Here is a 14,807-nt window from a genome sequence, read left to right on the forward strand (position 1 = left end):
TAGATGATGAAAAATTTTAGGTATTTATACTACAAAAAGAAAGCACATTTTAAAATAAAATATGGACAACAACCCAAAGCCAATGAAGGATTTCAAACCAGTAGAGGTACCTAAGTTTAAAATTACCTATATAGGCTTTATCAAACTATCATGATCAAATCTGAAGTACAGTTGATTAGTCAACATCCCTAATATAAAATTATTATAAATGCAAAGGTATGTTGGTCTGTTTGTTACCTCTTCATACCTCAATAGCTGAAGTTATTTTTATTTTTAGGATTAAATTAGAGACATACTTTGAGATCTAAGAAAATATGTAGGAAAGGGCACGGAAAGTTTCTATTGCGTAAAAATGTACGGTCCTTGCGCGATAAACTTATTTCGGAACAATGGAGTTGAGGGCGTTATCTAAACTATTCCTCAATACTTTAACACATTTAAGAACCCTATAAAAAGGCTGGCTGTGTTAAAGTTTAGACCATGGTTTCTCTTTGATGAAGTGGTTAAAAACCAGACTATAGGTAGGTATAATTATAGTGCCTGATAGACGTACGAACTTAAAGCACGCGGGTTTTAAGTTCGCGAACTTACTCGGCTCGCGTCGCGTCGGTGTCCGGTGACTCACTAGAATCGCTATCACTGCACTGCACTGACTGCCGCCGCGCCGGCAGAAATAATATCCAAAGGGTGCAGATTTTGGTTTTCTTTCTTTTCTTTTCTTTTTTACTTTTTACGAACAACAGTGACTGCCTATTCACCTCAAAAGAATACATTTAGTGCCGAAACATTACGAACTATCTTTGTACGACTTTTTATTTCAATAATTCCTGTTGATTCCGAGATTCCCAAGGGGTGCAAGTGCACAACCTGGCACCCCCTTGCCGGCGCCCATGCACTGGATTGCCATGCCCCCAGGCTCGCGGCTCGCGGCTCTTTGCTGACACACAGGCGATTAAGATCGTCGAGCCATAAGTCCGCGTACTTACTCGCATGTCTGTCACCCCCTTATTAAAATAAATAAATATAAAAATCGACCAAGTGCGAGTCGGACTCGCGTACGAAGGGTTCCGTACAATTATAGAGCAAAAATATATAAAAATGTGTTTTTCCCCTTAATTATTTTATTTAAATTTTATTATTAATTATCTATACTAATACATATTACAATTGGGAAGAGTTTGTTTGAACGCGCTAATCTCAGGAACTACTGGTCCGATTTGAAAAATTCTTTCAGTGTTAGATAGCCCATTTATCAAAGAAGGCTATAGGCTATATATTATCACGCTAATACTAATAGGAGCGAAGAAATAGAGGAAAGTGTGGGGTAAAAACGGGAGAAATTATTTGAAATGGCTTATTTGAGCGCGCTAATCTCAGGAACTACTGGTCCGATTTGAAAAATTATTTCAATGTTAGATAGCCCATTTATTGAGAAAGGCCATAGGGCAATTACATATGTGACTGACTCTACATTTGATACGACTTGCGTTTTATTTTGTCATATATTATGGTTACTATCATGTTGTTAATATCAATTTTAAGATGGCTTTGTAGCAGATTAAACAAGTTAACTTATGCAGAAAAAATGGTGTACACTGTTGTTTTCAAATAGCATTTATTTAGTCAAACATAAACGTGACCGACACTACATGCAAAAGGAAGTCGTTTCCGAGAGTGTTTGTAAACACCAATAATCTTCCTCTCTGTGTGCTAAATAACTCTACTTTGTATTTTTATCGAAAGTGCATGAAACAAACTATTATAAAATGGTTACCTATAACCTGTAAGTTATTTAAAAAAATATTTATTAGCAAAAGAAATTGTGACCGACACTACAGCCCAAAACGTGACCGACACTACACTCACTTTGTGCAGGTAAAAGATGGTAGTTTTACATGACACCTTAAGATTTATGTATCTCAGCACGTACAATATGAACTCTAAAATTATATAAAAGCAAATCAGTAATTAGTTAATTCATTAAAATGCTTTTTTTTAACTTAAACATCACAAAAACGAAATCACTAATAATTTGTCAAAAAATAACTCAACACGAAATCTTCTAAAAAACTATTAACATAATAACTCAATAGCCAGCGATAGGCAGACTTTCGTCATTTTTTTAAGCTTAAAAATTTCCCTTTATATGACCCCTATAGAGGTAAGAACGACCGGACACTATGGAGTTTCGGTCGCTATTACTTTAGAAGGTTTCCAGTTCTGCAGTCTGTGTCTACCCTTACGTGCTGCGGTCGTATGTCACGTGTTTCCCGTAGTCCTACCTTCATGAGCAGGAACACCGTTGGGGTTTTAGTGGGTAGTCCCGGGTGCGGATACTACATCCGTCCCGGGGAGTCCCACATACCTCGGTGGTCCTCCCCAGGCCCCGGGGATGCGTAAATGCATTTCCCCAACGATAAAAAAAAAAGAAAAAAAAGTCTACCTTACGTTCAATAAAGTTTAAAGATCAATAATTTTATCTTATTTTCTTGCGATATCTGTAAGAATCTCATATTCTATTGCCAAATTTTTGTGACAATTGCTTCCCATTTCCAGACATCGCTAAATTTTGGATTATATTTGACTTTAACTGGTCTGACAGCTTCTTAAAATAATAATTTAGCTTTCTGCTTCTCTCTCTCTGCTTTCTATAACTATTTTCGCCATCTATCACCAAACTAACAAACAAAACGCTACTTTTGGGCGTGATCAACTCAATAATGTGACTACAAAAATATTTTTTAGAGTTTAGGTGTTATAAAAAAAGATGACAAATTTTTAAAGCCAGTATCATTTGAGTAACGGCGTCACGTAGGAAAGTTTCTAATTTTATTGATGTAAAAGTAATTTTACTGTAGTTAAAGACAAAAGTAATGTTTTTTATGTGACCGACACTACAACTTGACACTGTGATCTTACAAGCCTATGATATCTTTTTAAAAATGAATTTTCCCGAATCTCAAAAGCTATATCGGTATTTAATTGTGTGAACAATCAGTGTGTAACAAAATATGACAAGAATTTAAAATAGATAACGTGAAAACTAAGTCAGAACTTCATCACACAAAATCACACTCAGCCGAGCTCAAGACATCATCTCATAAATGGCAGCTTTGCTAGAAAAGTAATAAATGCTTAGAAATTGTTGCTTCTATGAAATATTAATAGTACCATAATGTTGTGACTATAATTAAGTATATTTAATATAAAAATAAGGTATTTATTTTCTTAGTTTATGGTAGACTTTTTCATGGAACTGCCCTACAGGCTATATTTATTCACACTAAGCCCCAATTTCACCAACGACTGTTAAAGTTAACGTTCGAATTAGTATCACGTTATCTCTTTCGTTTTTCTTATAAATGAAAGAGAAGACATTACATTTTAACAATCTGTTAACACTAACAGACGTTGGTGAAATTGGGGCTAAGACTAATTGGAGCGAAGAAATAGAGAAAACAGTGGAAAAATGGGGTAAATTATTTGAAAGGGTTTATTTGAACGCGCTGATCTCAGGAACTACTGGCCCGATTTGAAAAATTCTTTCAGTGTTAGATAGCCCATTTATCGATGAAGGCTAATTTTATTAAGCTAAAACTAATAGGAGCGAAGAAATAGAGGAAAATGTGGAAAAAAAACGGGGGAAATTATTTAAAAGGGCGCTTATCTCACGAACTACTGGAGCAATTTTTCTGTTATTTGGCACAGATAAGAAGTAGACCACGTGAAGGGTCATAGGCTATTTTTTGTGGACTAATTTGTCTGTGAAATATCTAATTTACGCGGGCGAAGCTACGCGGAACGTTATATTTCGCGTGGTCACGACACGCGTAAACGGCTGGACCCATTTTGCTGAAATTTGGTATAAAGATACTTTGAGTCCCGAAAAAGAACATAGGATAAATTTTGTCCCGGAAAAATGTATCCTATGTTCGGTGTATGTATCGGTTACTGCACAATATACTTTTATAATTTGCGGTGGATTTGCGCGTAAACTATTCCATCTATTTTGATGGAATTTGGCATGGAAATTGGAGATACTAATTTGAATCTGGGACAAGGAATGTTTTTTGTTCCGGAAAAAATTTGCGGTTCCCACACAATATACTTTTCTGATATGCGCGTAGGTAAACGACTCAATCGATGTACGGGAACAAGTATAAAGTAAAGTCCACGCGGACGAAGTCGCGGGCAAAAGCTAGTTAAAGTATAAATACAGGCTACAGCGGAGTATTTTGTGTACATTTCAAGTGCCTACCTGTTGTCATCATTGATACCGAGCAAAAAATGTTTGAAAAATCACGTTTATTATATGGGAGCCCCCCTTAATTTATTATTACCCGACTGCCAGGAGGGTTGTGTGTTTAGCGCGTATCTTGTATGTTTGTAATATTCTTTATTACCTTGTATCTCCAGAACCGCTAAACGGATTTTCACATTTGAGGTATCGTTAGATTTGTCTTAATGACCCAAGTGTTCTTAGATAGATGACATTAAAAAAAAACCAAAATGGCAGATGTTTGATGCCATATTGTGAGGTAAAAAAAATAAAAATCTACCAAGCATATCGAGTGGGGTAGGTATCAAATTATAGGATTTTAAACACTGATTCTAAATATGTATATAACTTGCAGTTTTAATATTAAATGGAACGATAAATCTACACTAATATTATAAAGAGGAAAGATTTGATTTTTTGTTTGTTTGGCTCCGAAACTACTGGACCGATTTGAAAAATTCTTTTACCATTGGAATTCTACATTATTTTTGCTGAACATAGGCTGAATTTTATTTTGAAAAAAAAAGGGTTCCGTAAGATATTTGGGTTCTTCGGACGCAATGCGTAAAGAATCAACCAGAAAAGTTACTTATTTTACGCGTACGCGGCCTAAACTATAAAACAATGAGTTTCTAAAATACTAGAGTAGCAATGTCTTACAAAAGATTCTCAGAAATGCGTAACCACTTTTTTGTTCAAAAGACAATGTCAAGTCATATATTCGTTATGTCATTATGTAAGTGAGATATGCCTGCAGGCATCTTCGAAGTGGCAACGCGTTGCTACCGTAAACTTCCAATCTAGTTACGTTAGTAACATAGAATATCATTGCTATAAAAGATAGAACCATAAAATGTTGTAAGTACTTAATTGTAGAACTTATAAATATCTACAAAAAAGTCCGTGACACACTATAGCTATCTATGTCAAGTGAGGCACAATAACCATTTTTATATTTAAAAATCTTGAACTTTTTTTTGGACTACATTTAAACGCGTTTATTTTACTCATTCTTTTAATCCTTATCAAAATAAATTATTCCATCACTAAGTACAGTTTATGTAGATAATATTTGGTCTTTGAATGAATAAAATCGGACATTTGGTTTTGAAATTATGGCGAAATTAAAATATTACGATAGTTGGCGTCACCAAGGCGGGTGCGCGTGCGGGAGGAAGACCATATTATGTGTGCGTCGTTATAAAACAAAAACAAAAAACCCGCCTGCATAGATAACCACAATTAAAAAGCAACTGAAAAGACTGAAATTGTTAAAATAAGAGAATTTCCAGAAGCGGTATTTGTGGAGCTTGATGACCCAAGTATAACGGGAACCTACCTGGTATTGGAGTCCGGATTGAGCCTTGTGCTACAGAATTTAATGCTTTACGTGGTAAAGGCAAGATCGAGCGACGAATGCTTCCCTTAATTTTATGCTGGGCAGTGATGGTGCATAAATTACAGGGCACAACTTTAGACCGAGCAGTTATAGATTTAAGTAGAAACTTATTTGCAAAAGGTCAAGCTTACGTTGCTTTGAGCAGAGTGAAGACTCTCTCCGGACTAGCTAAATAAGTTCTCTTGACGCTAACAAATTGCTAAATCAACCACATGACATAAACTCATTTAAAGAATTAATCCGGTTACGTAATCTTTCTTAACAAAAATACATAAATAAAGTAAATTAATTCAAAAAACCCGACTGCAAAAAATGTTGACTAAAAAGAACGAAACAAGACCTAATTCTGCCGGAGGCATCGAATCCATGTTTTAATTGATATAACTCTTGCTTACGAGTTTCATGCCAGGATGAATCGAAGGTTACATAGAAAAATGTAGAAGAAGAAAGTGGACCACAAAATGCAGTCGGAGGCATGTTGCACATTACCTATTACCATCAATTCATAAATCATAAAATATTATTATGCCTCCGACTGCATTTTGTGGTCCACTTTCTTCTTCTACATTTTTCTATGTAACCTTCTATAGGATTTTTTGTTATAGCGGCAACAGAAATACATAATCTGTGAAAATTTCAACTCCCTAGCTATTACCTTGTTATTCTTGAGTTACAGCCTGGAGACAGACAGACAGACATCGAAGTCTCAGTAATAGGGTCCCGTTTTTACCCTTTGGGTACGGAACCCTAAAAATATAGCAGACTATGGTATTATGTTATCATTGTGTTTGTGTCTATTTATGTTTAGACGGTGGACAATGCTGCGGACCAGTTTAGAAAGACTCAGCAGGCTCAATATGAGTCCATGGAGCGGGCCAGTCGGGACAGAGTCCTGATTGTAGAAAACCATAACCAGGCCTGTCCCCGACTCCAAGATGAGCTGCAGAAACGCCTTTCCATTTCAAGGGTAAGACTGGTTACATTTACCCATAAGGCAAATTCTTCACAAACTAGCTACCTTTCCGAATTAAAGCAAAACAAATAATTTTTGAAATTCGAAAAAGACTTTTTTAGTGCAGTCCAGAGTTATTCAACATGTAAGTTGTGAACTTGTGACCCCCTGAGGGGTTAGTGCGAGTTTTATTCGATCATACGCATCGAGCACGTTAACGCGAATTTATATGGAATCAAAGCAGCGCCATCTACTGGCTAATGTAGATACTGCTTTGATCCCATATAAATTCGGGTGATCGCAAATATTTTGTCGCCAGAGGTCGAGAGAACTATTTCAGTAATCAAAAAAACAATCAAGATAATATATGTAAATGAATGATAATTGTAACAAAATTTGTTTTAAATATATTTAATAAGTGATAACAAAGCAAAGAATGGGAAGTAGCATCATAAAAAAGATGATAGATGATGGAGATAGATGGAGCTTTTCAGACTTCCTAGATAGAATAAGTTTGAGTGTAAAACGTCCAGAAACCTAACAATATTTGAATATTTGTACTTTATATTACTCGAGCTTTTGCCCGCGGCTTCGCTCGCGTTAAGAAGTATTATTATTAGACATCGGATTATATGCATTTGCATACTTGCATATGCAAATGCATATAATGGCACTTTTTAGGCGATAGTGCATATTTTGCATATTTCGGTTGTATTATGCCCTCGTAGTCTCCAAAATAGCTAATCATGACACACACCGAGGCCACAAAACAGAGGTACAATATATCAAAACACTTCGAATATGTGGTCCATCCCCATTTAAAGATTGCAATACACCCAATATACAATATCTTTCTAGAAACAAAACATGTCTTTGTAGTTGGCAACATTATTAAAATAAAATAGTTAACGATTTAATGAACTTCCATGGACATTAAGATTATCGGAAAAGGTAGAAAATTATTATTGGTGCTGTATAAGAAATGAATAATCCTGGATTTGATGAAATTTTTAAAATTGGCGCTTTTATTAACGGCACCACCGGAAAACTCTTAGAAAAAAAATTAAGTGACTTTTGATTGTGCATATTTTGTGCATATTTCGGCCTTTTTTTGTGCATTTTTGCATGCATATTTCGGCACTTTGATCGTGCATATAATCCGATGTCTAATTATTATATATATTACTAGCTGACCCAGCAAACGTTGTTTTGCCATATAAACCGGGGATGAAAAATGTTTAAAGGTTTGGTGATAAAAAAGTAAAAATTTAGGGTTGTATGTATTTTTAAAATATTTTTAATGCCACATTATAAAAAAATAAAAACAAAAAATTTCGTCCAAAAATAAAAATATTTTTTTTTAAGGGTGAACAACCCTTATTACTTAGGGGTATGAAAAATAGATGTTGGCCGATTCTCAGACCTAATACAATCGCGTCACCGGCAATTTTTAAGTTACGATGCTGTTGCGCATTAGTATCGAATATCGATACAGTTGCGCATTAGTATCGAATATCGATACAGTTGCGCGTTAGCATCGATACACACGCGCGACACCATAGATTTTTGCATCGATTTTGCTTCTGCATCGCGACAGCATCGCTACTGTATCGCGACCATGAAGCTAATACAGAGCACTGTATTAGCTTCATGATCGCGGCTGTATCGATGCAGGATGCTTAAAGTAGCACAAGTGTGTAAACTAAAGACTAAAGATGGACTATTTGCGACTGCATCGCTGATAAAACTTAAAAGTCGCAGTGTGTAAGGGTTTTTAGGTGATTATTGATTACTATATTGTACCGTCGCGTAGGTATTATAAAATAAATAAAATAAAATATCTTTTTATTCAAAATGGGTATCATGATACACTTTTTGAAAGTCGAACGAAGAAACTACGTTGCCTACCACCGGAACTACCCCGCCGAGAAGAACCGGCTTAAGACACTCGCACGGGGCCATCTTTTACTAAAAAAATGGAAAATTACAATGTTATGGCTTACAGCTATGTAACAAAATTAAAAGTAACCTGCATGAAGCCACCCTATTCCCAATTATTAAAATACGCAACAGGGTCGATTGCTGAAAAAGTGTATAAGTGTCAAAATAAATGAATAATTATTCGTTGGTGATAAATGATAAGTAATAACAGCCTTATTTTACAAAATCTGATGTTCTCATGGAGTAAATTTTTAGGTAACAGCAGAGTCGTGCGCGCCAAAAATAAGCGCCTGCAGAAAGTCGACTAGCCGCCTACAGTTAGGAAACACTAAATCCAGGCGCAAAAACACGAAAAATAACAGCACACGTACAAAAATTGAAAAAGGAACGAAGAGGAAAAATTCAAATCGAAAAAATAATCTTAAAAATCTGATTGGCACCTGCCCACAATGCCTGTCCAAGTTAAGAAAAGCAAAGCAAACACCCTTCCGTATTAACCGTTCGATACAAAATATATTTACGGCTAAAGAATTTGATAAGTCGTATTCTGATGACGATGCTGCATTACTGATGATCGTAGAAGGGAGAACTAAAGCTAAGGATAGCCTCTCAGTTGCATCTTCGCAATATCCAGACACTAGTAACCAATCCTTAGCCAGCTACCACTCTTTTGACTCCATGGATAAGGAACCTATGGTCTAATAGAATGTTTTAGCTACTTACACAAAAATGTGCCGTAAATTATTTTTAACCGACTTCCAAAAAGGAGGAGGTTATATTTTCGGCTGTGGATATATAATATATATATATATATATATATATATATATATATATATATATATATATATATATATATTTATACCTTTTTTATTAATTAATATAAAGTCTGTCTTTTTGGTACAAGCTTTGCTCTGCTGTAGAAACCACTTACCATCAGGCGATTCGACTTCTCGTTGACTTTTGTTTATTTAGTCGTTAAAAATAAAATAGTGACAAGTCTTGTTTATATTTTATTTTACACTTAGTAAAACTACGCTATAAGCGGTCGTTTTCAAGGATTTCAACTTTGGAAGTTTCTATTTCTCACTTTTTACGATTCAACATAAATAGCGAATCGTTGCAGTTTTCCTGATGTGCAAACGTCGTTAGTTTTGCATTTAACAATAAAATTTTGCTTATTCTACAATCTACACGATGAATTAATTCTTAAAAATGCAAAATTATTTATTTTAAATATTACAAGAATAATATAATTAAGTATATTTAACCATCCATTTACTATATTATTTTAGTTGCGACCGGAAAAGACTAAAATAATGTGCCAGAACATTATTTACCTATTAATGACATCAATATTCAAGTAATTAGGTGACTGTATCTAGAATTGCCTACTTTGTACAAAATCATAGTTCATAAGTTTACTAAAAGCTAAGACAAAGGCAAATAATTACTTACTTACTCATTTACTTTAGCTAGACAAACTATGTTTTAAAAAAGAGTGGGTAGGTAGCCCCCACCAAGCTTAATATTATGCCATCATTTAATGTTTTTTTTTCAATGTTCCCTCATATTATAAAGCCAAGCCAATTTACTCTACAACTGAAATAATTTTCGTTATTATTTATTACCCATCGCGTGTAAAAAAAGCGTTGACCAAACAGGTCGGGTTATTCCGAGTGATCAAGTCTAAGTTATTAAAGTTATTTACCTTGACGCATCAGTACGGGCTCGCTGTATTCACACATAAGACGTTGGCATTGAAAATTAAATGGTATCAGCCAGCGACGAAAAAAAATTAATTTCAACAAAATGAAGAGGCTATGTGTGATTTTGTTATGTTCGTGGAGTTTTGTTGAAACGCAAGACGCTGGTACGGGGTCCGGAACGAATGGAAATTGTAAGTAGATTTTTTTGAATTTTAATAAAATTTGAATTAGGAAAGAATATTTTAGTAGAAGTTGCAGAATATGAGTTCATGGCATTTATTAATAATTATTATTAATGCAGACTTAGTAATATTCGTTTCGTTATAATATTTTTGATGAATTTCCTACTACCGCGGCTGTTCTTGCTCAAATTAAATGTGGGTAGGGTAGGGTTGCCAGACGTCCCGTATTTCCCGGGAGTAGGGAAGTCTCGTATTTTAGGCATAAGTTTAAAATGTCTTGGCGGGACTGACTCTGTCCCTTATTTAAAGCGTCCTTCGTTTTTAGGGTTCCGTACCCAAATGGTAAAAACGGGGGTCCCGGTAATGCCCGGTATTACTGAAATTATCTCAAGAACCGCTGTGGCTAGACTTCTGAAATTTTCACAGATTGTGTATTTCTGGTGCCACTATAACAACAAATAAGTAAGTACTAAAAACAAAAGTTAAAACTGACTTGATCCTCGAAAAAATATAAAAAAACTAGATGACGCCCGCAACTCTGTTGCGCCAAAATTCGTTTATCGCGCGGGAACCGTACATTTTTCCGGAATAAAAAGTATCCTATGTCCTTTCCCGGGACTCAAAGTATCTCCATGCCTTTCAGCAAAATCGGTTCAGCGGTTTGAGCGTGAAGAGGTAACAGACAGACAGACAGACACACTTTCGCATTTATAATGGAAGTATGGATGACACTATAAATAATTTTGTTTTTCATTTGTCCCGGGTAAAAAACTGAAATCTCGTATTTTTTTGCCCATTTAACCATTTGTCCCATAGGCTGAAAAAAAAATCTGGCAACCCTAGTAGGGGACGCAAACTATTGAAAATTATAGGTACCTAGAGTAAAAAAATGAAATAAATTTTGCGCAAGTAATTCCATAAAGATAGTGCTAAATACTAGACAAAATAATTTAGGTGCCTATAGTATAGGCATAGATGATAGCCTGATAGGTAACTAGATCGTATTTAAAATCCTGGTTATTTCAAGTTTCAACTTTCAACCCCAATATTTGTTGTTATCAACTTATCACAGTGACAAATTAATTTTTGTCCATTGATAACAACAACAATCTAGTACGCCAATATTTTGTAGGTAGATACAGCAGGTTGTGAGACGTGGTCTCACTTGACTTAGATGGGTGATCTCTTTGTGCCCAAAATCTCTAGATAAGAGGTAACTGCAGGCCTGCTTTGTACTGAGGTCACTCAAGTCCGCTTGCACACAGATCTTAACCCAGCGTTAACTTTTACCCGCTTCAGGGCGTGGACTTCAGGAATCTAAATTCTAAATCACCCTATGATTTCGGGCTGTTTCAAAGCTTCTATAAGTACATATAAATTGGACTATCCAACACGATTTGTGTAACCAGAAACCGGGAGCGATCCTCATAACATCTTCGTAGAAGATGTTATTGCCTATAAGTGATTAATAATAGCTACAAGATGATGCCCGCAACATCGTTGCGCCAAAAAATTTTTAATTATCGCAATTTGCACGGGAACCGTACGTAGTAAAAGTCAGTGGGAAAAATCCCACTGACTTTTACTACGTACGGTTCTGCATAACAAATTTCATTAAAATCGGTTCAAATAGGTCACCATAATAATTAAACCCAGGGTTAACCCGTGAGTCCAGTGAGTGAGAGATGGTCGTAAGTGGGTCCCAGTGTCGTAATCACTTATTATAATATCATCCAATTTCCAAACAACTTTTTATTATGTTTAAGGTGTTTTCCTCATCGTGGGTATTCCCCATCCTCTGTTGTCTGAAACTGTGGTCTGTGACGTCACCGACGGACTTGAAATGTCTTTTCCTCACAACGGGCAACCCCGATGACACATTGTCATAGTATTTAGCGTTTGGGTACTTGTACTATTATCTATTCTGTGGTTTGGGTACGAAATTCTTTAAGATTTCAAAGAAAATAAAAATAAAGTTTAAAAAACTAAAACCCGACTACTAAAACACGCTCTAAAAAGTACGAAACAAGAAAACAGTTTATAGGGATATCGAAATGTTTAAAGGATAGCCGTATTTTATTATGTATTTGTACTCGTATAGATATTGTATTGAAGTGATTTATGAATTCTTGCAATTATCTGGTGATTGCTCTTAAATCTGTGAGAAATTGATTATAATGTTTACATATTTGAAATGTGCTAATAAAGCTCTTTCTTTTGATACCCCACACGACATTGTCAGGAAAAATATATTTTTTTTGTTCTTTACTTTCAGTCCCCTAGATGGTGCTACAGTCAATTTAACGTGATGTCATGTAGCCTATAACCAGCGGACAGTCAAGCGGTTTCAACATCCATATCCACATACATACATACATACACATACATACAGGCCAAAATCATAACCCCCCGTTTTGCTTCGCCGTAGTCGGGTAATTACAAGTATCCATTACAATAATCACGAGGTGAAGTCTTTGAATAGGTCGTAACGACATTATTTCTTCTACTATCATAATAATATTAAGTACTATGTGTATTTAACACTCGACCCCCCCAACTTACCGTACATTTTTTCGGGATAAAAAGTATCATTTTGTAAACGACTCAAATTATCTCGGCAAACTTGGTTCAGCGGTTTGGGCGTGAAGGCGCAACACTCTTTCGAATAAATTATTATTTATGGATTTGAATGCAACATCGAAAAGTTGGGTGCAGACTGCAGACTGCAGTATTCATTCAAAGTATGAAATAATATGAATACATTTGTTTAGTATATTTTAGTGAGGAGGCCACTCGGTCACTCTCAAGGTCTCTAAACCGGAATGCCACTTCGAGTTTTTTCGAAATAAATCATTGTATGATGTAAAAGTGTTTTGTTGATGTTATCCTGATATATGAGCAGTCAAGACTTAAGATGTGAAATAATAATATACATATTATCATTTAATTAGTCAATTTAGTATTTGTCTTCTTTCTGTATGGTTAATGTCCAGAGAAAATATTAAGTACTTACTGAAAATTCGAAATATTTGATTGGTATTGCCGACTATTGCCTAACATCGTCATAAAGCTTTACCCTAGCACGGTAATAGCTAATTTCCCGCAACATAAATAAGTATATGAAAAAAATACACCTATGATGTACATTAGGCACTATTAAAACTACCAATGAAAATTGGTTTGAACGAAATCTAGTAAGTAGTTTTTAGGGTTCCGTAGCCAAATGGCAAAAAACGGAACCCTTATAGATTCGTCATGTCTGTCTGTCTGTCTGTCTGTCCGTCCGTATGTCACAGCCACTTTTCTCCGAAACTATAGGAGCTATACTGTTGAACCTTGGTAAGTAGATGTAGTCTGTGAACTGCTTTAAGATTTTGATACAAAAATAGAAAAATTATAAAAAAAATTAGGGGTCCCCATAAATACAACTGAAATAGAAAAAAAAAAATTTCATCTAACCTATGCGTGTGTGGTATCTATGGATAGGTCTTCAAAAATCATATTGAGGTTTCTAAAATCATTTTTTCCTAACCTGAATAGTTTCCGAGAGACACTCTTCCAAAGTGGTAAAATGTGTGTCCCCCCCCCTCTAAAGTAGGGGCATGACAAGTCTAAAAAAAATATATGATGTACATTACTACAAAAACTACCAACGAAAATTGGTTCGAACGAGATCAAGCCAGTAGTTTTTTTTATCCATACTTACTAATATTATAAATGCGAAAGTATCTCTGTCTGTCTGTCTGTCTCCCTTTCACGCCAAAACTACTGAACCGATTGTAATGAAATTTTGTACACAGATAGTCTAAGGCCTGAGTAAGGACATAGGCTACTTTTTTTACTGGAAAAAGGGGTTGTAAGGGGGTGAAAATGCGTAAATTTGTTCAAATTAAGTTAGTTCCAAAACTCATAACAGATGGCGCCAAGAGTCGCCTAGATCGCGCTATCGCTTGCTCATATGTATTTATTTAAGAGGTGGTACCATGTTGGGCTTGGTTTATCGATTCTTTCGATACCTATACGTTATCAAATAACTCACCCACCAACATAGATCAGATCAGAAACAACAGCATACCAATAATAAATACTAAATAGTTAATGGATAAAGCTAAAGTTGTGTAATGCAGCTAAGTTGTGTATAGATAGATAAGCTTTAAAATTTGGTAAGTATAAAAGTTTAATTTAAAAAAAATTATGTGCACACTACACGGCTGTTTTGGGTATTTTGATTTAAGGGGTATCAGAGTTTTAAAAAGCTTTTGACACCAATGTTGTTGACACCGCGCGCTATAAACTGAAGTCCACGCGGACGAAGTCGCGGGCAACACGTTATAAATGGTAAACCTTA

The 14,807-nt window shown here is 35.3% G+C and overlaps 3 protein-coding genes across 3 annotated transcripts in view; all 3 read left to right on the forward strand.

Annotated features, from left to right (window-relative positions):
* Window positions 1–9,315, forward strand: LOC121740355. The gene is made up of 3 exons (XM_042133028.1): window positions 1–106; window positions 6,487–6,645; window positions 8,827–9,315. Exons 1-3 carry the CDS (start codon window positions 62–64, stop codon window positions 9,271–9,273), a joined length of 651 nt encoding a protein of 216 aa, XP_041988962.1. The 5' UTR covers window positions 1–61; the 3' UTR covers window positions 9,274–9,315.
* Window positions 7,684–14,807, forward strand: part of LOC121740354 (BRCA1-associated RING domain protein 1-like) — a 24,939-nt gene continuing 17,815 nt past the window's right edge. The window contains exons 1-2 of the mRNA XM_042133027.1: window positions 7,684–7,721; window positions 12,625–12,629. The gene's annotated coding sequence lies outside the window, so the exon portion shown is untranslated. The remainder of the gene's footprint in view (window positions 7,722–12,624; window positions 12,630–14,807) is intronic.
* Window positions 10,138–14,807, forward strand: part of LOC121740353 (transferrin-like) — an 18,127-nt gene continuing 13,457 nt past the window's right edge. The window contains exon 1 of the mRNA XM_042133026.1: window positions 10,138–10,468. Within this exon, the coding sequence (XP_041988960.1) occupies window positions 10,381–10,468 (88 nt within the window). The 5' untranslated portion in view covers window positions 10,138–10,380. The remainder of the gene's footprint in view (window positions 10,469–14,807) is intronic.

The sequence above is a fragment of the Aricia agestis genome, chromosome 3 (genome assembly GCF_905147365.1).
Source record: "Aricia agestis chromosome 3, ilAriAges1.1, whole genome shotgun sequence".
Taxonomy (NCBI): domain Eukaryota; kingdom Metazoa; phylum Arthropoda; class Insecta; order Lepidoptera; family Lycaenidae; genus Aricia; species Aricia agestis.

What these genes read in the sequence shown, in the direction of transcription:
- LOC121740355 (XM_042133028.1), top strand. Translation starts at nt 62, where the DNA reads ATGGACAACAACCCAAAGCCAATGAAGGATTTCAAACCAGTAGAG. An exon ending in AGGATTTCAAACCAGTAGAG is followed by an intron (nt 107 to 6,486) that starts GTACCTAAGTTT and finishes ATTTATGTTTAG; the next exon opens with ACGGTGGACAATGCTGCGGA. An exon ending in AACGCCTTTCCATTTCAAGG is followed by an intron (nt 6,646 to 8,826) that starts GTAAGACTGGTT and finishes GTAAATTTTTAG; the next exon opens with GTAACAGCAGAGTCGTGCGC.